The 25,220-nt window shown below is 40.5% G+C and overlaps 2 protein-coding genes across 2 annotated transcripts in view; one reads left to right on the top strand and one right to left on the bottom strand.

Moving 5' to 3' along the window:
- LOC143285194 (DNA/RNA-binding protein KIN17-like) overlaps positions 1-4,558 on the top strand; it is a 15,412-nt gene extending 10,854 nt beyond the window's left edge. Inside the window, exon 10 of the mRNA XM_076592430.1 lies at positions 2,832-4,558. Within this exon, the coding sequence (XP_076448545.1) occupies positions 2,832-2,900 (69 nt within the window). The 3' untranslated portion in view covers positions 2,901-4,558. The remainder of the gene's footprint in view (positions 1-2,831) is intronic.
- Positions 4,559-5,891: 1,333 nt separating this feature from the next.
- On the bottom strand, positions 5,892-25,217 carry LOC143284844 (dipeptidyl peptidase 1-like). The gene is made up of 9 exons (XM_076591915.1): positions 25,003-25,217; positions 23,152-23,249; positions 21,689-21,924; positions 18,672-18,815; positions 16,927-17,045; positions 15,054-15,185; positions 13,889-14,060; positions 11,465-11,658; positions 5,892-8,482 (listed from the first exon to the last, which is right to left on the bottom strand). Exons 1-9 carry the CDS (start codon positions 25,184-25,186, stop codon positions 8,346-8,348), a joined length of 1,416 nt encoding a protein of 471 aa, XP_076448030.1. The 5' UTR covers positions 25,187-25,217; the 3' UTR covers positions 5,892-8,345.
- Positions 25,218-25,220: the final 3 nt, after the last annotated feature.

Genomic DNA, 25,220 nt, shown 5'->3' with positions numbered 1-25,220 from the left:
TCTCCTTCTTTCCGCATTAGCCAGGTAATGTGTGCACATGTATTGCGTTGTACTGTACTGTACTGCACTGTATTCTACTGTACTGCACTGTATTGATGAAAAGAACTTCTCTCCTTCTTTCCGCATTAGCCAAGTAATGTGTGCACATGTATTGTGTTGTACTGTACTGTACTGCACTGCGTTGATGAAAAGAACATTTCTTGTTCCATCCGCATCAGCCAGGCACTGTATGCACATGACGGGCGCAATAGCCAAATGGTTAAAACATTGGACTTTAAATCTGAGGGTCCTGGGTTCGAATCTCTGTCGCGGCGTCTGGTGGGTAAAGGGTGGAGATTTTTCCAATCTCCCAGGTATGTGCAGACCTGTTTGTGCCTGTACCCCCTTTGTGTGCATACGCATGCAGAAGATTGAACATGCACGTTAAAGATCCTGTAATCCGTGTCGGCGTTCAGTGGGTTATGGAAACAAGAACAAGCCCAGCATGCAAACGGGAGTATGGCTGCCTGCATGGCAGGGTAAATAAACAAAACGGTCATACACGTAAAATGTTGCACGTCAGTCTGAGTGTGTAGGTATGGTGGCTGAAATCTGACTGAATGACACAAGAAATGGATGATGAGCGCCCAATGGCAGCCATCAGTCAGCTCTCTGCCCAGGTAGGCAGCCTGTTGTGCAAATGGCCCCGTGTTTGTAAGGCGCTTAGAGTTTGGTTTCCGACCGAGGATAGGCGCTGTATAAGTATACATATCGTTCATTCATGTATTGTGTGGTACTGTACTGTACTGTACTGTATTGTATTGTTTTGTTTTATATTACTCTTTGTCACAACAGATTTCTGTATGAAATTCAGGCTGCTCTTCCCAGGAATAGCTTGTCGCTACAGTGCAGTGCCACCCTTTTTTTTTTTTTTTTTTTTTTTTTTGCTTGCCTACAAGTGTAATTGTTTTCATACAGAATTTTTCCCAGGGACAACCCCTTTGTTGTCATGGGTTCTTTTACATGTGCAAAATGCATGCTACACACGGGACCGTATCACAGGTCTCAAACAACTGACTAGCATCTAGACCCGCCACTCAGATTCTACAGGTTAGCTTGTATTTTTTTGTTGCTTTTCCAGGAGATGGTGGTTATTTGCCTGATACATTTCACAATGGCTTACTACAAAAACAAAAACAGTTGTGTATTGCAAATCTGTATGATCAACTCATTCTGCCCTACAGCTACATGCCCACTTCAACTCCCCTGGACCAGCCCTAGATGAGACCACTTCTTCTTCTTTCTTCTTCTGCGTTCACTCGTATGCACACGAGTGGGCTTTTTCGTGTATGACCATTTTTACCCCGCCATGTAGGCAGCCATACTCCGTTTTCGGGGGTGTGCATGCTGGGTATGTTCTTGTTTCCATAACTCACCGAACGCTGACATGAATTACAGGATCTTTAACGTGCGTATTTGATCTTCTGCTTGCATTTTCACACGAAGGGGGTTAGACACTAGCAGGTCTGCACATATGTTGATCTGGGAGATCGGAAAAATCTCCACCCTTTACCCACCAGGTGCCGTCACCATGATTCAAACCCGGGACCCTCAGATTGACAGTCCAACGCTTTAACCACTCGGCTATTGCGCCCGTCGATGAGACCACTAAAATGGCAAAAATCGATAGAGAATTGTTGATTTAACCATTAGAAGAAATCATCGTTTTCATGCTTCTGGAATCTGTAAACATTTCAGTAAAGAATGCCAACAGTACCGAGCAAGAATCAACACAATTTTGAATTAGAACAGTGTGTTGCTGCAAAAAAAAGACTTGTACCTGGTCCACAGGGGAAGTAATCATGGTACTAGTTAACTCACTCAGTACGGCCAGTCCTCTCTTCTCCTCTACACAGACCCCTCGGATGTCCAGTGGGTGTCTGAATGACACAACCTTTAGCTTCCGTCGTCAGAATTGTGGTATTCTTTGTCAACATTCACCTCTTCAGTATAAGAGCCCTCCGCTTGCAATATTCTTATGACGGTAATTGGGGTGAAACGCTGTTAGTGTCGTCTCTTTCACCATTCGTATGGAGAGAGTTAACTTGTACCTGGGGTAGAAGGAGTTAACCCTTTGAGCCCTGACCACCGCTTTACCGGTGGTGGGGAGGGGTGGCATAATGCCTGGCCACCAGTTGAGCGGTGCGTAAACACTTGTGTCGTGTTTTGCTATTGGTTGACTTATATTGAAGAGCCAATCAGAAAAACCATAATATTCTGACGTCAGCGAACGTAGTACCAACATTGCCACGCCTTTTCACGGTGTTTTGTGCATGTGCTTTGGATAAAAAAGATGATTTCTACCATGAAGCGTGCAGAGTCTCAACCTGACATGCCTCCTTTGATCAACTGATTCTGCATGCTCAGATTCATTTTCAACATCACTATCTGTAGCAAAATCATCCGATTCAAATTCCACCTCACTATCAGAGTAATCATTGTCATACTCTACTTCCGATAAATCATCAAGCATATCAATTACTTGCTGCTTTGTGTACAGTTGTTTTCTCGCACATTTTGTCCCTGATTTCTGCCCTGACGGGCCAGGTTGAGACTCTGCACACTTCAAGTGTTTACAAAACACCGCTCAACCGGTGGCTGGGCATTATGTCATTTTTCTCTGCCACCGGTAAAGCGGTGGTGAGGGCTCAAAGGGTTTAATACCAATTATTTGCAAATTTTGGCTCAGGAGCTCAGGCAGAAGGGTTAAAATTGCTCAGGAACTCAGGGCTCAAAGGGTTAATGTGTATGAAATTGGTCAATGATTGTTCGTTCGCTGTGTGTCTCAACAGGGTTTGCTGAAGGGGCGTGTGGTGCAGGGAGTACAGTACGAGGACATCAGCAAACTGCACTCGTCATGACACTCTGCACCATCAGCACCATCGTTCCTTTCGTGTTTACCATGTCATGGACTGTACAGCCAAGTGGATGTATATATACAGACACTAGCCCTCAGGGCTTCACCATGTTCATCACCTTGCTTTCGTCCGCTGTATTGGTGACAAGAAAACAATTTCTAGGAGGCATCACTGCTTGTAGACTAGTTCATTTACAGTACATCACTTTTGATAAATGAGTACAAGTGTCTGGTGACTTAATTTTGGTGCTTTTTTTTATCTTTTTTTTTTTTATTCATCTTTTCTTCCCTGATGAATTTTTATTCCTTGTTACTGACCTTCATAAACTTTGCTAGGCAATATACATGTACGAGCACAGACATTCACAAGCACACACATGTTGAGCAGCTCATGGAGTCAGTCACGTAATACATGCAGCTGCGCACACACAGACCATACATACACATGCCTTTTGAAGTAGCATCCAAATTCATGAGATAGTCTTTCTGATCATTAGTTTGCAACAACTATATTGTTTGATATTAACTCACTCAGTACGGCCAGTCCTCTCTTCTCTACACAGACCCATCGGATGTCCAGTGGGTGTCTGAATGACCTTACCTTTAGCTTCCATCGTCAGAACTGTGGTATTCTTTGTCAACATTCATGTCTTCAGTATAAGAGCCTTCCGCTTGTAATATTTTGATGATGGTAATTGGGGTGAAACACTGTTAACGTCGTCTCTTTCGCCATTCGTATGGAGAGAGTTAAACTGCCTGGATGTTTGTTTTTTTTACTATTATGACTGTTGCAAGAATATCAAGGAACCAACAAGAATTTCTGATTGTAAAATGTACATAAAATTAAGATGAATATTTTGTATGTTGTGATACTTGTGTATGAGCCTTTTAAAACTAAATATGTGTATACAAAGCATTTGAATGCTTCTTTGACATTTTACAAGAAAGGATTTTATTTCAAAGTATTCTGTTCTCACCACTTATTCAGTCACACACACACACACACACACACACACAGAGACATACAAACACTGACACATAACACCATCACATACACACTGACTCCACACAGACACACAATCAGTGACTCCACAACGCTGCACTTGGACACGCACACACACACACACACACACACATGCCTGCGTGCCATCACGTTCATACGCTACCAGTACCACAAAGGAGAAATGAGTCAGCTAGACTCGCTGGGGCTGAAAGTGGGAGTGTCAGAACTCCCCCAAGTCAATAATACCCCGCGTCGATAGTCCCCCAGCCTGATACTCCTGTATGTCGATAGTCCCCCATACGTGTGTGTGTGTGTGTGTTTGTTCTTCAGTTTTTTTAACGTCTTTTAGCCAAAGTGGTATTTGAGAAAGATAGGGAAAAAAAACTAATGGTGAGGGAAAAGTCACTGTTCACACATGTGTGTAAGACCAGAGTGTGTGTGTGTGTGTGTCAGTGTGGGTGTCAATTATAATGGGTGAAATTTTAATTAAAAAACATCACAATGCAGTGACATACTTAAAACGCCGAAATATCAGTGATAACAGTAAGCGAACTTGACTAATAACAAAGATTTGAATCGGTAAGAATTAAGCATTGATAATCAATATAATGTAATGTTATTAGTAATTCATAAACAAGGGGAAAAAAAGAAATTTATTAATTCAGTGTGTCACTGTGAGTAATACAATTTGATACACCTCACATGCAGTCCTTTTCACAGAGCTCTTGTGTTAGTTGTAAGATTGGTCAATGATGTTGTTTCCATTGTAGAGCTTGTTCCTCGAGTTAATAGGAAATTTTCTATCTAAAATTACGTTTAAATAACATACTTACTGTGACCCAACTAGTGCAGACTCCGGCAGGGGTCTGACATTCCTGTCCTGTGCAAACTACTATCATATCCGCCTATGAGGAGAAAACGAAAGCAACTACGGCCGATAACCTCCCGGAAGTAGGTAACCTCCCCTTTGTCCCGCTAGCTAGCGCCCTCTTTTTCCGGCAGCCATCATGACTCCTGTTCCTGTGCTCTTCATACGGCTAAGTTTTTTTTGTATTTTCTGCCTGTCTGTCGATTCTCTGGTGTTCTTGTTTTTTGTCAAATTATGTCTCCAACCAGTTCACATAATTATGCAGTTCGATTGGGCAGTCGTGCTAAAATTAAGGCGCGATCGCAATCGATTCGCTGACACTCTGGGCCCTCTACTCCTGGCCCTCTCAACAACACCAACCCGCCGCCTCCTCCACTTCCTCCGCTCCCTCCGGTCGACTCCAGACCTCCACCACCTCCTACACCTCCCCTGGTGACTTCTAGAGGTTTGTTGCCACACGCTCAGGTCAGTGTTGCCTTTAATGTCATTTTTATCGATCCCCAAACGCACTTGACATGATCCGCGTTTTCTCGGCCCTGCCAGTCGGCAGTGTACGAGTCGACCTCCTCTATTGACGGGCGCAATAGCCGAGTGGTTAAACCGTTGGACTGTCAATCTGAGGGTCCCGGGTTCGAATCATGGTGACGACGCCTGGTGGGTAAAGGGTGGAGATTTGTACGATCTCCCAGGTCAACATATGTGTAGACCTGCTAGTGCCTGAACCCCCTTCGTGTGCATATGCAAGCAGAAGATCAAATACGCACGTTAAAGATCCTGTAATCCATGTCAGCGTTCGGTGGGTTATGGAAATAAGAACATACCCAGCATGCACACCCCCGAAAACAGAGTATGGCTGCCTACATGGCGGGGTAAAAACGGTCATACACGTAAAAGCCCACTCGTGTGCATACGAGTGAACGCAGAAGAAGAAGAAGACCTCCTCTATCTCTTTACCCATACCCACAGTATTGTTCTCTGAAGAACGTGATCATTCAAAACACATGACATGTATACACTTCCAAGCAATCAGGCGCAGACTGAGTGAAATACACAGCACAGTAAAAATCTGAATGAAAGAACAGTGAGGCCAGGAGAGTGACGGATTAAACAACAGTGAGGAGAAGTAAAAATCAGAAAATTTTAATCTGAATGAAGCACACAGATACGTAAAAGTACATTTCTTTAATGAACTACACACAATCAATGCAATTATTGGATTAACAAACTGGGAAGACAAAACCTTAACAATCAGTTGTCATTCACAAACTGGAAGAAATAACCTGAACAATCGGTTGTCATTAACAAACTGGAAGAAATAACCTGAACGATCAAAGTAAAGAAGAAAACTTTGTGTTAAAAAGATTATCATTGTCATCTGCTTTCTCTAGACGATATACTGTGAGTTTGAGATTTGAGTTGCTACCATGAATATATCTAGAGTCATGGTATTTTACATATAAATTGATTCATTTTTTTTTTCTTTTTCCTGATCAGACAATTCCCGTGCACCCACTGGAGTGAGGCATACCCGCATTTGTCATTTCAGAAAAGAACCAGCTGTGTCCATGTAAAAACAAAATGTACCGGTATTTCCTCTTCTGCGATCTGAGGTTCATGACTTTGATTTACGCTCTCATTGCACAAAATATATACAGAGCCATAAGATATTCTATATGACTGTCCAATTCAAAGTGACCCCATTGCACTTGGCTGAAGTAAAACCATAGCAGCAGCAGCCAAAAAAAAAAAAAAGAAAAAAAGTAAAATAACTATCCATATTACAAAACAAAACCAAAATAAAATAAACGTATGGAATGTTATTCATGACAATGTCTGTGTACATTTGACAGAAGATGTACTTCCTCTTCTGCACTGTGGAGTGGATGATTCCAGTCTATGATCTGATTATTTTACTACCAGGGATACAGACTACAGGTGCTCAGATGTCACCTGCACCGTTCAGGGTTTGCAAACATCAACAGGCAGAACCTTCACCCCTTTGGGGACAGATGGAGGTCACTAATAAGTGCCTAATTCAGAAATGTGCAATGTGTCTTTTCTGAAAATGCATGAACTGTGTAACGATCTTCAGGTAAACTGAAAACCTTGTTTAATTTGGATGTCATGAAAATGTAAAAACTGGCACACTATTTGGTTTCATTATACTTGTGGCTAGATCCTATACTAAGGGCAGTAGACAGGGTAACAATCAGCCTTTATACTGTGACTAGATCCTGTATTTATAACAGCAGACAGGTTAACAATCAGCCTTTATACTGTGGCTAGATCCTGTATTTATAACAGCAGACAGGTTAATAATCAGCCTGGTTTGACCACATCTGAAACCATACTAACCAACTGATAATACACTGTGAAGCGTGATAGCATAGCTAAACTTCGAACGGTGTTATGGTAATATTACACACAAAAGAAATCTACTCACAGGAAACCCCTGATTGCATTTGCTTCCTTTCTGGCTCTTCATTGGACACAAAAAGCAACACATCTCATCAAATAAGTATTTATACTGTGCTAGAAATATTTGTATTTGTATTTCTTTTTATCACAACAGATTTCTCTGTGTGAAATTCGGGCTGCTCTCCCCAGGGAGAGCGCGTCACTACACTACAGCGCCACCCTTTTTTTTTTTTTTTCCTGCGTGCAGTTTTATTTGTTTTTCCTATCGAAGTGGATTTTTCTACATAATTTTGCCAGGAACAACGCTTTTGTTGCCGTGGGTTCTTTTACGTGCGCTAAGTGCATGCTGCAAACGGGACCTCGGTTTATCATCTCATCCGAATGACTAGCGTCTAGACAGACCACCACTCCAGGTCTAGTGGAGGGGGAGAAAATATCGGCGGCTGAGCCGTGATTCGAACCAGCGCGCTCAGATTCTCTCGCTTCCTAGGCGGACGCGTTACCTCTATGCCATCACTCCACTTCACTCAACAATATTGTTGACTTTGCACATTTATCTGGCATGTGGATTCTGATTACAGTTCTTAGAACACCTTTTTGCAACTTCTATTTTAAAATGATTAACAGAAATATATAGAGCCATGACACATTATTCTTTTAGCTACATTTTTGTGACCAAACTGCTTTCAGCCTACTGTAAATTGTTGTGCAACTTCTCTCAACCAACATCAAAGCAGAAACATTTCAAGGGATATAACTGAGGGCCATGTACTTGTAAGAGTGACATTCCCTAGCAGTATGTTCACTTCCACAGGTATTTGCAGCACACCCTGTTTCAGAGATTCCACTATAAGAAAAAAAAAAACACATCATGTCTTATTAAACATTTCCATGGAAAGTTTTGTAATATTTTGTTGTCCACTTTGTCTTAGTATGTCATTTTGTTTCTACAGCAGAAGTAAATACATGCATTTTCTTTACTTCCCAAAACTGCAACACTGAACACGTTATATATGGAAGATATGTATAATCCACTAAAAAAAAAAAAAAAAGAAAAAAAGGGAAAAAAAAAATGCAGGTAAGAAAAAGAAAAGAAAATCAGGTGCTCTTTGGCATGAAACATATGTCACATAAATGAAAGACACTGTGGCACGCAGGAATTACAGAGAAATGATGGGAGTCGACTGAACAGCCATGCTCTCAAAGCCACACTCATCGTTGCCGCGGCGGATGCGGAAGAAGCCGTCTTCACCCCATGTGGTTCCCCAGCTGTTCTTGGTGATCCAGAACTTCTCTCCTGCAAACCACACGGGCGTTTCAGTTTGAGAACATTTGACGGGAATTCCTAAACAGTTTCAGTTTCAGTTTCAGTAGCTCAAGGAGGCGTCACTGCGTTCGGACAAATCCATATACGCTACACCACATCTGCCAAGCAGATGCCTGACCAGCAGCGTAACCCAACGCGCTTAGTCAGGCCTTGAGGAAAAAAAATATATATATATAGAGAGAGAGAGATAGATAGATAGATAGATAAGCTTACATAAATAAATAAATAAATAATAATTATGATATAAAAAAAAGGTAGTAGTAATGAAAATAATAATAAAATAATAATAATAATAAATAAATAATCAAATAAATAAATAAGACAACAATGATGATAAATAAGCAAATAAATGTAAAACATGAAGACACACATTCACACATACACCCACACATGCATAACAGATATGCACCAAACACGCAGTTTCACAGATATGAAACAATGAATGAATGAGTGATGATTGATATAGATACTTATATAGCACCAATCCTCGGTCAGGGACCAAGCTCTAAGTGCTTTACAAACACGGGTTAATTTGCACAACAGGCTGCCTACCTGGGTAGAGCTGACTAACGACTGCCATTGAGCGCTCATTATCCATTTCCTGTGTCATTCAATCAAATTTCAAACACGCACACCTACACACTCAGATATTCATGTTACCATTTTAAAATTTATGTGTATGACAGTTTTGTTTATTTGCCCTGCCATGAAAGCAGCCATACTACGTTTCAGGGGGTGTGCATGCTGGGTATGTTCTTGTTTCCATTACCCACCAAACGCTGACATGGATTACAGGATCTGTAATGTGCATATTTCATCTGCGTGCGTGCGTATACACATGAAGGGGGTTCAGGCACTAGCAGGTCTGCACATATGTTGACCTGGGAGATCGGAAAAATCTCCACCCTTTACTCACCAGGCGCTGTCACCGAGATTTGAACCCAGGACCCTCAGATTGAAAGTCCAACACTTTAACCACTCGGCTATTGTGCGTCACAAAGACAGCAGTGACAACTCCCCTTTATGTATACTTTAACCTTAACAGCAGATACTAGTAGCTGGTAAATAACCATTACATAAACAAGCAAGATGTATTTTGGTGATCTAAACGAAGCACTGGTAAGTGTAATTCTACAATGTGCAGGCTTCCGTAATGGCATCTTATGAAGTCTTTTTTTTTTTTTTTCTTTTCTTTATTTTACTTTGTTTTTGGTATTGACAAGCACTTTATCAAAGAAGTCCCATATACTCAGCCGCAAACTTTTAAATATCACAAAATCATTAACTCCCGCCCATCAGAAAGTGTTCACGCATCAAATAAAATGGCTCTGAATCAATCTTAATAATAACATCTTCAATATTTTGCTTACCTGATACCTTCACATCCAAACACTCGTGTTAATATTTAGTTGGGCAGTCTTGATATGGTACTGAGTGGTCAGCTGGACTATAAGCAGCAATGATAATAAAGTACATTTACTTCGCGCCCTTTTTCTCTAAGAGCACAGGGCACTTTACATGAAAGAAAATATTACAAATTACATAAACTGTTCATGACCACTCTTTCTCAAATTCCCTCCCCCACGACCCCTCTCCCTCTCCCATTCTTCATGCATCTAAATTGAGCTGACATGGACAGTGTTGGAGAAGAAGGAAGCTGAGAGTGCTTATATGTAGGTTTTAAAAAGATAATAATAATGGATACTTATATAGCACACTATCCAGAAATCTGCTCTAGGTGCTTTACAAAAATGCTTTTGTTAACATAAAACATTATATCTATGTTACATACACACACCAAAATGTGACTACACACACGCGCGCGCGCACACACACACACACACACACACACACACACACACACACACACTGCATACATACATTTTAACATACATGTGTATCTAACAGCTACCCTAACACATACGCACACATAAGCAGGTACAAACTTACATAAACACACGCACACACAATACATTCATATACATGCATGTAGTTATGTACACATACATATGTATACACACATACACACAGATGAGTTTTTAGTGAAGAGCGAAAAGCAGAGACAGAATCAGATGCACGGATATGATGAGGAAGGTTGTTCCAGATATGAGGAGCAGCAAAGAGGAAAGAATGTTCCCCATAGGTTCTTGTATTGACAGGAGGAAGTTTCAAAAGGCGACAGTCACTTTCAAATGTTAAAAGTCAAAATATGCAGAGAGATAAAAGAAAAAGACGACTTGTAGCAAGATATGTCAGCAATGAAAAGATTAACTAGCTATGCACCTATTATCACATCATAATTATATATCATCCTATCTAGTTACCAACCTTCCTGGTAACCCATGAGTTGAAACGGTTGGGATAAAAAAAGAACAAAGTGGTTAAAGTGTTGGACTTTCAATCTGAGGGTCCCAGGTTTGAATCTCGGTAATGGCGCGTGCTGCATAAAGGGTGGAGATTTTCCCCGAGCTCCCAGGTCAACAAAATGCAGTCCTACTTGTGCCTGAACCCTCTTCATGTGTACAAGCAAGCAGAAGATCAAATACACATGTTGAAGATCCTGTGATCCATGTCAGCGCTTGGTGGGTTATGGAAACAAGAACATACTCAGCATGCACATTCCCAAAAACAGAGTATGGCTGCCTACACGGTGAGGTAAAAACAGTCATGAATATGATATAAAAGCCCACTCTTGTACATGTATACAAGTGAACAGCACACAAACGAAGAAGAAGAAGAAGAAGAAGGAAAAGAAGAGGAAGAAGAAGAGGAAGGAAGAGAAGAGGAAGAAGAAGGAGAAGAAGAGGAAAAAGAAGAAAAGGAAGAAGAAGATGAAGGAAGAGGAGAAGAAGAGGAAGGAGAAGAAGAAGAGGAAGAAGAAGAAGAAGGAGAAGAAGAGGAAGAAGAAGAAGAAGAAGAAGGAGGAAAAGAAGAAGAAGAAGAAGAACTGACCTGTGGATTTCTCCACCCCGTAGCCCACCACCAGCACGGCATGGTTGGTCAGCTCAAAGGGAAAGAAGCCCCGTGTCAGGCCCGTGTGATGGTAGATGCCCCCTTTGTAGTTCATGAAGTCATCCAGGACCTCAAAGCCCACCGCCAGAGGACCATTCTCGTACAGTGCCAGCCGCATCAGCTCTTCATTACAACTGGGAAACGAAGCAAAAAATAACAACATTTTAACTCACTCTGGACGGCAAGTTTTCTCTCTTGCTTTTCCCCACAGACGGCCTATTTGTAAGGGGTTTGGAAAATAAATTACAAAAAATACAAAATACAGAGTAAGAAAAAGGAAATTTTCTATCTAAAATTACGTTTAAATAACATACTTACCGTGACCCAACTAGTGCAGACTCCAGCAGGGGTCTGACATTCCTGTCCTGTGCAAACTACTATCCGCCTATGCGGAGAAAACGAAACTACGGCCGATAACCTCCCGGAAGTAGGTAACCTCCCCTTTGTCCCGCTGGCTAGTGGCCTCTTTTGACGGCAGCCATTATGAAAATTTCAGACCTGGTTTATTACACTCTGGGCTATTACATATAAAAAAAATCAAATTTCTCACCTTATTTTTACAGTTTTGCCAATATTTTGAAAATAATGCCAATTTTTCACCCCGAATCACCATACCCATGCTCACTTTCCACAATCAATTCACTTTCTTCTTCATCATCATCCACCTTTTCGATGTCCGACCCTTCAGTTTGTAGCATTTCAAGTACTTTGGCACCACTAAAACGTTGCTGTTGCTGCCTTGTTCGCTCCACAACATTCTGAGACCCTGCTTCAGATGCCTTTTGCTAACAGGCCAGCTCACGAGCAGGCGGCCGGTCAGTGACTTTGACAGCGTGTGTGCGACACAGGCCACACATGACAGGCTGGCCAGTCATACCATTCGACTGTGGAGTGACCCAGAATAGCACTGTCTGCTTGGCTAATCACCAAATCACGTGTACAACGTGAGATGGATTTTTTCTTTTGGAAAATGCTATTCCATTCCGTCCTCCAAATCCGAACACGTTTTATGTAGGAATGCGTGTGCATTACTTCATCCGGAGAGAGTTCAAAGTGATCTTGAAATGATTGTTGTTGTGTCCACTGTATCTAATGTTCATAATGAAAGTAAAGTAAGCCAGCAGTACCCAACATGGGGGTGCTGGATCAGTTGGACCTTTGACCTGCCCGCGCCCCCATCCCCCCATGGCTCTCGACCCCCACACACATATATATGGGATTAACGTATTGATGATCTGGTGCACTAAGGGTTGAACTAGACTCAGGTACCTCTACTTTTGATTTACAAAGTTTTTCAAGTACTTGTTCACACTTTGCTTTACTGGCTCCAGCCCCTTTTCTGCCAGCTTCAACCCATCATGCATTGTAATAATCCCAGCAGGCTTAGCGTTTAGAGCAAGCGCAGTGAAAATAGTCAATTAGTAATATCTGTTTGGATCTTGCTAGATCCGAAAGAGTCTCACTCTAGATCAGATTGTATTGCTGTTTTTAATATGTGTGCTGTGCTTAGACCATTGTGTTGCACGAATCTATTTTGTATCCATATCTACAACACAGCAATTGTCATCTTGCCAAGTATCTATCAGAATAACGAAACAATGATTATAATCATTATTATGATTATATAGTAATTTGGGGCATGTTTTTTTTTTTGCCAGAATCAAAATAAAAACTACAGATCATAGGAATGATAAAACTATCATGACAGCAATATACAGACCTGTGACGATGACAGTTAACAAAAAAAACAGAATGCTTTATTATCTCAACAAGTGAAATTCATATGTGATGTTAAACAGAAAAACAATACGAGAAAATCAGTCATTCAACATGTATATAAATAGATAAACCAGTTATATACATATAAAGAAATAAACCATATATATACAAATTAAGAAATACTTAGATATCAACCTAGGGCAAACCATCCATACAATCTATAGTCACAGCAGACAACAAGAAGTAACATTAGGACTGCCATTTCTGGATAACCCCATCCACATGTAATGTGTGGTTTCTGTTCAAACGTGTGTGTGTGTGTGTGTGTGTGTGTGTGTGCATGTGTGTATGCATGCATGTGTGTGTGTGTGTGCGTATGTGTGTGTGCAGTGCATGCATGTGTGAGTATGCACAAGTTTTTATATTGATATGCACTTGCACGTATCCTAATTTCTACTGTATCTGTGTTTTTGTGTATGATTTTCAATTAATGTTCCTACCTTGTTATGCACTATCCCACCCAAATATTCCTTGTGACCCCAGTACACTTGGTAATAAAGACATATTCTATTCTATTCTATTCTATTCTATTCTATACCACTCAGGGCCGCCACCCTCGACCCCAAAAAAACCCAGGAAACCTACCCTCCATAGTAGCCACCGATGTATTCATATTTTGTGGCGTAGTATCGGGCAGCAGATGCAGGGGTGGTACAGGGTCCGTCCTGGCCTTTATAAGGGTCTTCCGACTCCAACACCAGTCCATAGTCTTCCGCATACTTCCCACCAATCAGGTAAGGGAAACCTCCGGAACAACCTGTTCAAAGAGACGTTCTTTCTTTTTACCGATCTCGGTCGATAACGACAGCTAGATGTGTGGAAAAAAGGCAAGTGTTGAAATTAGTGAGTGTAAAATTTGTATGTGTGTGTGGGCATACATCTATGTGCTTGTGCTTGTGTGTGTGTGTGTGCTTGTGTGTGTGTGTGCATGCGTGTGAGTGTGCATGTGTTTTTTTTGCATATGTCTGAGCGTGTCTGCGTAAATCTATGTCTGATGGCATTCACATAATTATGCACTGTAACCCACAAGTTGGCTGGGCTGTAAAATGTAATATGAACAAGAAATAAAACAAGCTCATTAAAATTAGGATCACGCGACATCGTCATTGTCATCCTCCTCCACCTCCACCTCTTCTTTATCAGTGTTTCATCATCATCATCATCATCATCATTGTCGCTGACGGCCACAATAGCCGAGTGGTAAAAGCGTTGGACTTTCAAACTGAGTGTCCCGGGTTCGAATCTCAGTAATGCCACCTGGTGGGTCAAGGGTGGAGATTTTTCCGATCTCCCAGGTCAACATATCTGCAGACCTGGTAGTACATGAACCTCTTACGTGTGTATACACACGCAAAAAATCAAATACGCACATCAAATATCGTGTAATCCATGTCAGCGTTCAGTGGGTTATGGAAACAAGAACATACCCAGCATGCACACCCCTGAAAACGGAGTACGGCTGCCTACATGGCTGAGTAGATAAACAAAACAGTCATACACGTAAACTGTTACATGTCTGTCTGAGTGTGTATGTGTGTGTATGTGTGTGCCTGAAATCTGATTGAATGACACAGGAAACAAATGGTGAGCACCCAATGGCAGCCGTCAGTCGGCTCTACCCAGGTAGGCAGCCTATGTTGTACAAATGACCCCGAGTTTGTAAAACGTTTATAGCTTGGTCTCTGACTGAGGCCAGGTGCTGTATTATAAGTATCCATATCAAATCAGATCAAAATCATCATCATCGTACCCTGGGAGTATCTGCTGCAGCCAACGATGTCCTGTGGAGAAAAGACAGGCTGCTTGGTGTTGTTGGTCATGATTCTCACCCTGGCTTCATTCATCGCCATCGATGCAAAAGCGTAGCAGCTTCCACACTGCCCTGGAAACGGAAAACGTCCATGCGAATTGTAACGTTTGTGTACGTTGACAACTTGAAACGTCAATGTAACGTTTGTGTACGTTGACAACTTGAAACGTCAATGCGAATTGTAACGTTTGTGTACGTTGACAACTTGAAACGTCAATGCGAATTGTAACGTTTGTGTACGTTGACAACTTGAAACGTCAATGTAACGTTTGTGTACGTTGACAACTTGAAACGTCAATGTAACGTTTGTGTACGCTGACAACTTGAAACGTCAATGCGAAGTGTAACGTTTGTGTACAATGTCAACTTGAAACGTCAATACGAATTGTAACGTTTGTGTACGTTGTCAACTTGAAACGTCAATGCGAATTGTAACGTTTGTGTACGTTGACAACTTGAAACGTCAATGCGAAGTGTAACGTTTGTGTACATTGTCAACTTGAAACGTCAATGTGAATTTTAACGTTTGTGTACCTTGACAACTTAAAACGTCAATGTGAAGTGTAACGTTTGTGTACGTTGACAACTTGAAACGTCAATGCAAATTGTAACGTTTGTGTACATTGACAACTTGAAACGTCAATGCGAAGTGTAACGTTTGTGTACGTTGACAACTTGAAACGTCAATGCAAATTGTAACGTTTGTGTACATTGACAACTTGAAACGTCAATGCGAAGTGTAATGTTTGTGTACGTTGTTAACTAGAAACGTCAATGCGAATTGTAACGTTTGTGTACGTTGACAACTTGAAACGTCAATGGGTTTGTGTACACTGACAACTTGAAACGTCAATGCAAAGTGTAACGCTTGTGTACGCTGACAACTTGGAACGTCAATGCGAATTGTAACGTTTGTGTACACTGACAACTTGAAACGTCAATGCAAATTGTAACGTTTGTGTACGTTGACAACTTGACTGTCGGACATTGGATATGTGCCGTGTGTAGTAAACATGACAAAGTAACTCTAATAGTGTATAAGCAGCAGATTGAAAGTGTTACAGTTCTTTGATCACTGTCTTGTTGCAGTAAGTACTAAGAGTGAGAGTCCAACAGTGACAACAATACACAAAAGACCACATCGGAGGACTTTTGTTCCTTTTCAAATGTAGCAGTTTTAGTGTATAACTTCAAAGATTCTTCATTTGGTTCATATGGAAGGATATTAATTAATACAAGAGAAGCTACACTTCTTTTTTTTTTTTTTTAAATAAGTAATCTCATCGAAAATGTAAACTGCCAGAATAAACACAACCAGGGAAAAATTTAATGAGAATGACTGAGAACTATAGTGAAACCCAATCTAGAGTCAACAGAATGCAGTAGACTAAAAGATATATAATGAATACAATAATTAATGAGAATGACTGAGAACTACAGTGAAACCCAATCTAGAGTCAACAGAATGCAGTAGACTAAAAGATATATAATGAATACAATAATTAATGAGAATGACTGATATATAATGAATACAATAATATTCATTCTAATCCTTAATATGTCTTAACATATAAATCGAAGGGCAGTACAGTTTCACAACAAGAAATCTCTCTCTCTCTCTCTCTCTCTCTCTCTCTCTCTCTCTCTCTCTCTCTATATATATATATATATATATATATATATATACAGCACTCCAAACAACTTATAAATGATCTCAACAATTGCCCCCTCTCTCCACATTTGTATACACAGTCATGTACATGACACCCACACACGCACACACCTCTCTGACACCCTTGCAGAATAAGCTTACCTTGGTTTCTGATGGGGGACACATAGTTGACGCCGTTCACATTGCGCCAGTCAAAATTATCAGGCAGTTTGGCAGCTGCCTCGTACACTGCACGGTTCACAGGTGCCACCGAGGGTCGACTGCACAAAGTTCACCAACATTATTTCATCATATTATCACTCAAAAAAAAAAACCCAAACACACACACACACAAAAACGGTCATACATGTAAAATGTTGCATGTCTCAGCGTGTATGCATGCGTAACTTAAACCTGACTGAATGACACAGAAAATGAATGAAAAGCGCCCAGTGGCAGCCGTCAGTCGGCTGTACCCAGGTAGACAGCCTGTTGTGCAAATGACCCCATGTTTGTAAAGCGCTTAGGGCTTGGTCTCCAACCAAGGACAGGTGCTTTATAAAAGTATCCATATCATAATAATAATTCATTTTTGTATAGCGCTATAATACATGCAGAAGCAAGCTCTAAGTGTTTTACAAACTTATGCAGAACTTAAAATGAACTGAATAAAATCATAAGGTGAAACAGAAACAAAACAAAGAGTAATAAACAAGTTAAAAAAAAAAAAGAAAAAAAAAAAGAGGAAGCCATCTATGACTCTTTATTAGTTTATAGTTTATACATGGGTATGTATGATAGTGTACCAGTACCTGTACAACTTGTATAGATAGATCTCCTTTTTGACTTGGTTTCATACTGAGTGGAAGCGTACCTTAAACCTGAATTTCACTCGTTTTCATCTTTTGGTTTTGAAGTGGTTTATTCATTAGTTTATTCATTCATTTTTTTAGGGTGAAGCAAGGATTAACAGAGACTCATAGTCTCAAAACTCAGTCCAAGCTGCATGGAATTTGAGATGTCTACTTTCTCTGTTGGTTTAAAGGTACAAATCCAAAACAAAGAAAACTTTTCATGTAAAAAAAAAAAAAAATAATTCTAAGGAAATATTGCAGTCATGTTTAATCTCATTGCTCTCTTTCTCTGACCTCCTCTCATTAAAAGAGAGAGAAGAAAAAAACAGCATGTTTATTTTCAGTTGAGGGGTGTACTTGCATTTATTATTAAAAGTAACATCATATATCAATTTTATATTTTCAAATGTTGTGAGTTTCCTTTACAGGTATGGAACAAAAGTTGGAATGGGAGTGGTTATGCAAGATGTATTTATTTATTCCCATATTAACTCTGACAATAGAAAATGTGACGGGGGGGTGGGAATCCCACAACTTGAGGCAGTCCTAAGTTCACTGAATAAAAAAATGGATCACAGTTTCTGGGGGGTTAATAAAACAGATGGATTTACAAGACCCACACCACACAGTGAAATTTAACTCATTCTACCCCACAGCTACATGCCTGCTACAACTCCCCTGGACCAGCACTACATGAGACCACTGCAGTAAAAAAACAGGGTGGTTCACTAAAACAGATGACAATAGATGGAGAATTGTTGATTTGATCGGTCAAACAATGCTTCATTTTCATCCTTCCGGAATCCTGTAAACGGTTCAGTTTAGAATACCAATTGTGCCAAGCAAGAATAAATGAAATTACAAAAGTGTGTTGGAACGAGAATACTCGTAATGTGGTCCACTGGTGAAGTAATCATGGTACGAGTTAACTAATACCTGGAATGGAATGAGTTAATGAAAGGGAGTGAGAGAGAGAGCAAGAGAGAGAGAGAAGGGGGTGTAGCAGCAACGCAGAAAGGGTAAACAAAAAGAGGAGAATGTCTCAGAACACACCCAACAATCTTCGAGGCAGGCCCCCCGGCCATTCTCAAAAGATGTTCCCTGCGGATTCCTTCCAGATGGGGATACGGAGCCGCCCTCCATGACGTCTGGGCCTTGTTGATACGGGCGATGAAATCCTTGTCGTTGTAAAACGATCTGAAAAACACAAAACGACCACTTGGAATGTTTGTGAAAGGGAAGGGTTGGAGAACTTAAGGGCAGCCTCTGGGGGCTGAATGCATGTGTGTTGCTCTGTTGACTGTGTTGTATCACATTAAAAGGAAATTTTCTATCTAAAATTACGTTTAAATAACATACTTACCATGACCCAACTAGTGCAGACTCCGGCAGGGGTCTGACATTCCTGTCCTGTGCAAACTACTATCCGCCTATGCAGAGAAAATGAAAGCAACTACGGCCAATAACCTGCCGGAAGTAGGTAACCTCCCCTTTGTCCCACTAGCTAGCGCCCTCTTTTGACGGCAATATGCCATCACCAGCGCAGCGAGCAGGGAGAACAGGAAGCGGGGAGGACGGGAGGGTCTTAAATTTGGGTCACGGTAAGTATGTTATTTCTTTGGTCACGAGCCATTTCTCTGTGTGAAATTTGGGTCGCTTTTCCTGTGGAGAGCTTGTTGCTACAATGCAGCACCACCTCTTTTCATTCTTGTCTGTCTGTAAGTTGTTTTTTTTCTGATCTGCTGTGTCCAGTATGTAAAAGTTTCAATTGAAGATGAAGTCCACTTTGTTTTGGTGTGTCCTGTACTGAACAATTTTCATGCCAAGTTCATACCAAAGAAATAATATGCAGAGCCATGCTTGTTCCGTCTGGGTCTACTGATGGCATCTAATAATTGTTCAAAATTTAGCATTGTGTCTTTCTAAAGCATTTCAGTTTTAAGAGAGACAATTGTTTCTTAATTTTTGTGTTGTGTGGTGCTTCTTTAATTCTTGGTTTGATTATACAATTATGTTCTTGCCCCTCTTCATATGGGGCTAAGGCCTTAAATGAATAAAAAAAAATATCTGAATCTGAATCTGGATCTGTCTGCGAGTTTATTTATTTCATTATCAAAGAATTTTGTTGCAGTAGGTTCTTTTGCATGCGCAAGCTGCATACAGGACCTCTCTTTACCATCTCACTCAGTGACTAACATCAGACACCACTCAAGATGTAGCAGATGAGGCGAAAATTCTGGCAAGTTTGTGAATTGATCCCGCACACTCACATTCTCAAGTTTCCGAGGTGAACACTTTACCACTGGGCCATCACTCACTCGACATTTTTTATCTTGGGTTAACTCTCTCCATACGAACGGCGAAAGAGACGACGTTAACAGCGTTTCACCCCAATAACCACCATCAAAATATTGCAAGCGGAAGGCTCTTATACTGAAGAGGTGAATGTTGACAAAGAATACAATTCTGACGACGGAAGCTAAAGGTTGGGTCATTCAGACACCCACTGGACATCCGAGGGGTCTGTGTAGAGGAGAAGAGAGGACTGGCCATACTGAGTGAGTTAATCTCAATCTCAAAGGCTTCTCAATTCCATTATATTCAAAAACACTTTATTGATCCACATGGAAATTAATGAACAATCTTTCTTTGGGACTGATTGGTTCTGTGGCCAAGATCTTGATGGGTTTTTTTTAATGTTCACCCGCTGCTAACTACAATGCATTCGAAACCAAGTGCTTGAGGAGACTACTACACATCTCCTACAAGGAGCACAAGACCAATGACTATGTGCGGAACCTGGTCAGCAACCTTGTTGGGCCCCAAGAACCACTGCTGGCGACTGTCAAACGACGGAAGATGGCATGGTTTGGTCACGTCATACGACATAACACCCTCTCCAAAACCATCCTGCAAGGGACTGTAGAGGGAGGGTGCAGACGGGGGCGGCAGAGAAAGAGCTGGTCCGACAACGTCAAGGAATGGACCAAAATGACGATGCCAGATCTCCTCACGACAGCTGCCAACAGAACGGCGTGGTGAGCTATGACATCTTCCTCATGTCCCTGGGCCCCCCAACGACCCCAGCGGTCGAGGGAATGAGTGAGTGAGTGAGTGAACTACGATGACTCTGTTACGGTGTCAGTGTCGTCACTTTCTTTTGGTTTAAAACTCCTTCTTCTGCGTTCACTCGTATGCACACGAGTGGGCTTTTACATGTATGACTGTTTTTACCCCGCCATGTAAGCAGCCATACTCCGTTTTCGGGGGTGTGCATGCTGGGTATGTTCTTGTTTCCATAACCCACCGAACGCTGACATGGATTACAGGATCTTTAACGTGCGTATTTGATCTTCTGCTTGCATATACACACGAAGGGGGTTCAGGCACTAGTAGGTCTGCACATATGTTGACCTGGGAGATCGTAAAAATCTCCACCCTTTATCCACCAGGCGCCGTCACCGTGATTCGAACCCGGGACCCTCAGATTGACAGTCCAACGCTTTAACCACTCGGCTAATGCGCCCGTCATCATTAAAAACACTTTCTTTCATCCAATTGATCGAAAGCTCTCACACTCACCCCACCCCACCCCCAAAAAAACCCAAAAACAACGACAACAACAACGACAAAACCACCATAAAAATATCAAGGTTTTGCAGGTTATAATTTTTTTTGTTTTGTTTTGTTATTTTACTGGTTCTTGGTCAGTTGTGGCCCTTTGAGTCATGTGACATGGTTCTGTTGCGGTAAGTTGTGGCCCTTTGAGTCATGTGACATGGTTCTGTTGCGGTAAGTTGTGGCCCCTTGAGTCATGTGACATGGTTTTGTTGCGGTAAGTTGTGGCCCTTTGAGTCATGTGACATGGTTTTGTTGCGGTAAGATGCCACAGCCCTTCCACACTTCAAGGAATCTAAAACAATGCTAAACTGCAAAAAAGACCTACCCACGGCATATCATACATATATATATACAGCTATATGATAATACATAAAGCCCATAATTCCAATCGAATCATCAACCATTATCATCATTAGATCTTTTTTTTTCCTTCAAAACAGAATATTCACCCTGCTTCAAACTTCAAGATGGTGGAGAGTTTTGGTGTTGGAGCTGCCGACACCTTGACCCCAGAGTCGGAGGTTGCGGACGTCTTTGTGCCGGTGTAACACGCCCAGTCGTGACCCAGGGTGTCATGTGACCAGCCCGGCATGATTTCATTGCAAAGGGAGGTCACCTGCTTTCCATTCTTCACGTACTTGGAGAAGGCAAAGTATTTCCTGCCGGCCACCACCACTTCAAAGCCCTATAGAGCACCGGGATGATTCGGTGATAATATCTTTTAATATAGATGAGAATATGCGTGCACGCACACACACACACACACGCGTGTGCGCACACAAAAACACATACACACACACACACACACACACGTGCACGCACACACACACACACACTCAAACAAATAAGAATAGTCAAAATTCCGCACAAGATTGGATAAATTTGATAAGAACAGACCTGGTTTGATAAAATCTAACAAGACAGGAGCACATTGCTGGGTGGGGTAAACTGCCTTATATATATATATATATATATATATATATAGAGAGAGAGAGAGATATATATATATATATATATAAGAATAAACCAGACCAGACTATTAAACAGACTGCACACAGTACTTTTCATTTTTCATCATTGCATTTGATCATCCAAATATCTTCTTCTGTATTCTTTAAATAAAACAGAAACATATTCAAATAAATATATCTTTTAAAAAGATTTTTTTTTTTAAAGAAAAAAAGATTGAACAATTGATCAGCTGACTGAGTAATCAATTTCCAAACTGAAATAAAGTAAGTCATAATTTGTTTGTTCTGTCATCCCATATCATGCTAAAACAAAACTTATCGATTGCCACCACTATTACATATCCATCAACAGTGTAGCACATAACTTTATTAAGTTCCATACCACACAATATCAAAGGTTGACTTACAGACTGTGACAATGACAACCAAATTATGAAACCATCACAACAACAAGAACAAAAGACAACAGAACATGTAGACAGCTGAAAGTAGGTAGTGGCAGCCAAAACTTTTACTACAAACGCACAACATGAAATTCCGATTTTCATTTATAACTTCAAAAGACAAGTAAATCGCATTAATTTTTTTGCAGATATATCTTAACTAGTTCCAGATATACAGCCTTTTAAAGTTTGTTACTGTTTGCATTTGTCCACTAGCTTAAAAAAAAAACAACTAACCATTTTTAAGCCCCTACCATAATAGAACATGCATTCTGTAGATCGGACACTTAGAGAAAATAATCTGCAGTATTCAAGGAGCTGACACTGCTAATTTTATGTCTTTTGAACTTACCTTTTGAAAGTTCGGATCCTTCAGAAATGACAAATTTTGTCAATTCAACAAGGAGAAATTTATACAGTGAAGGTACTTTGACCCAATGGTTTTGGCTAACAAATAGTGTATATATATGATTAAAACAGTAAGAGAGTATATTTTACCTGATTGTAGATGATGGTCCAGAACCCCATGTTTCCATACTGGTCCACAGCCACATCAGGGAAATCTAGAGTGATCTCCACTTTGCTCTGCACAGGACCTGCCAATGAAAACTTCACTAAAAACAGGCATTGCACTGACAGCTTCAACCACATTACATCAACATCAACAAAAAACAAAAAAGGTAAAATCATAATGACAAATTTTAGACAAAATCTCAGTGAAAAAAAAAATGGTTTGCAGGTGCTCAGTGTCAAGATTTCCGTAACAGGAACTGATGAAAAAGTAGTTTCATAAATAAAGAGAGAGTGTGAGCCTGAGCCTAAGTGTGAAATACAGACAATATGAGAGTCATACACACAGACAAACACACACATACAATTCTTTATAAAGGGAAGACAAATTTAAACAAGCAAATAACCCCCCCAAAAATTTATACCAAATGACTGCTAATAAAATAAAATACATTCTAAAAGTGTCAGTAAGGTGAGATTTGCAATAGATCAGGCATATTACCTTTGACTAGTTTGAGGTTTTTCTGTTGCAATTGTTCATTCATAGTCTCAGTTTCTAATGAAAAAATAACAAATTAACAGAGAGAGAGAAACAAAAGAAAATGAAACAAAAATACATGTCAACTGACCACAATAATGAAGACAAAGTATTTCACACTGAGAACACTGTCTCTTATTTCTGCCAGACAAGTGACGCAATGTACTGATTTAATTAAAAATATATATATATATATATTTTTTTTTTTTTTTTTTTAAAGGGGGTTGCCATCTGTGACAGTGCACTGGAATTCCCTTAAAAACTTTATATCCACATGCTGAAATGGGTTGAAATAAACTTGAATCCACAAACCATCTTGATGTTAATGCAGACCTGCAAGCATTTTGCATGGAAAGGTCATGAATATAAATGGTTTCTAGTTGAAAGTTAAGAGGGTATAGAGGATTTTCTGTTTTCAAACGGAAACCTAAAAGTAAGCTCCCAAATCACACACAGCCCCCTCCCCCCAGCCTACATAGCCGAGTGTCATAAAAAAGAGAGAGAGAGAGAGACTTATTTGAGTGCAGGCCTGCAAATCTATTATCAGCTAGGATACCGGTACAGTGGTAGTCCCGCGATGTGAGTGTCCCGGTACATGTTTAATATCTGATAACAGCTTTGCAGACCTGCACTCTGAAGACCTTGAGCTGTGACTTTGGAGGTGGGTGTGACCCTTCCTACTGCCTGCTAAGAGCATGGTAAACGTATAATAATATAAATTGAAAAGGGGACAATGGTAACTTTTTTATCATTCCACACAAGATTTGTTTCCTTGGGCAAAAATAATCAAACAAAATAACAACAACTCATATTCATTTGATGATGGCCATATTCTGATTTTCATCATCTCTTTTTTTTTAATTCTTACATTTTGAGGTTTGTTCTGAACAGAACAATAGTATAATATAGGTAGACACTTACCTGCATTGCAATCTGTACTAACATTGCAAAAATAGTATCAAGAGATTTTAAAATGTTAATCTTCTGCAATGAAAACATTATAAGACTTTATATATATATCATTTATATCATGAACAGTAAACTGGGGTCAGTTGGAAAAAAAAGAAAAGAAAAAGAACAAAAAGGGGGTGTGTATGAAAGTCATACGTTGTACATCACTTGTACTGGGCTGGTCCTGCACAGTGCAGGTTGACTGTAAGGGTAAAACTACTAAAACGCAGAAGTGTCATCTGCACACAGACACTTGACACTGTCGCAACATCAGCGCAGTATAAATTTGACACAATACAGTAAAACGAAACTTCCTATCACTGAACCAACTTGAAGTCACTCGTACAAACCTGCAAAGTTCGAACAGTTTAAGGACCGATCGTTTCCTCCAGATCCTAAAGAAAACACCCATGTCCCTCTGATATCTTCATATGTGCAGTTTGCTGGGGTATCACCGAAAGCTGGCGAAAAAACTGCGAGAAATAACACAAGAAACATTACAATTTTGTCGCTGTTGCTACAGGTGAACGCCATCTCTTCGTCATGTGATTTGATTGCTGGAGTCACA

The sequence above is a fragment of the Babylonia areolata genome, chromosome 8, assembly GCF_041734735.1.
Source record: "Babylonia areolata isolate BAREFJ2019XMU chromosome 8, ASM4173473v1, whole genome shotgun sequence".
NCBI classification, from domain to species: domain Eukaryota; kingdom Metazoa; phylum Mollusca; class Gastropoda; order Neogastropoda; family Buccinidae; genus Babylonia; species Babylonia areolata.
The sequence above is the reverse complement of the archived record's forward strand: the minus strand, read 5'-3'. Positions and strand labels throughout refer to the sequence as shown.

What these genes read in the sequence shown, in the direction of transcription:
- LOC143284844 (XM_076591915.1), bottom strand. Translation starts at nt 25,186, where the DNA reads ATGGCGTTCACCTGTAGCAACAGCGACAAAATTGTAATGTTTCTTGTG. An exon ending in GGACCATCATCTACAATCAG is followed by an intron (nt 21,925 to 23,151) that starts GTAAAATATACT and finishes GGTGCTCTATAG; the next exon opens with GGCTTTGAAGTGGTGGTGGC. An exon ending in ATCTTGAAGTTTGAAGCAGG is followed by an intron (nt 18,816 to 21,688) that starts GTGAATATTCTG and finishes TGTGTTTTTCAG; the next exon opens with ATCGTTTTACAACGACAAGG.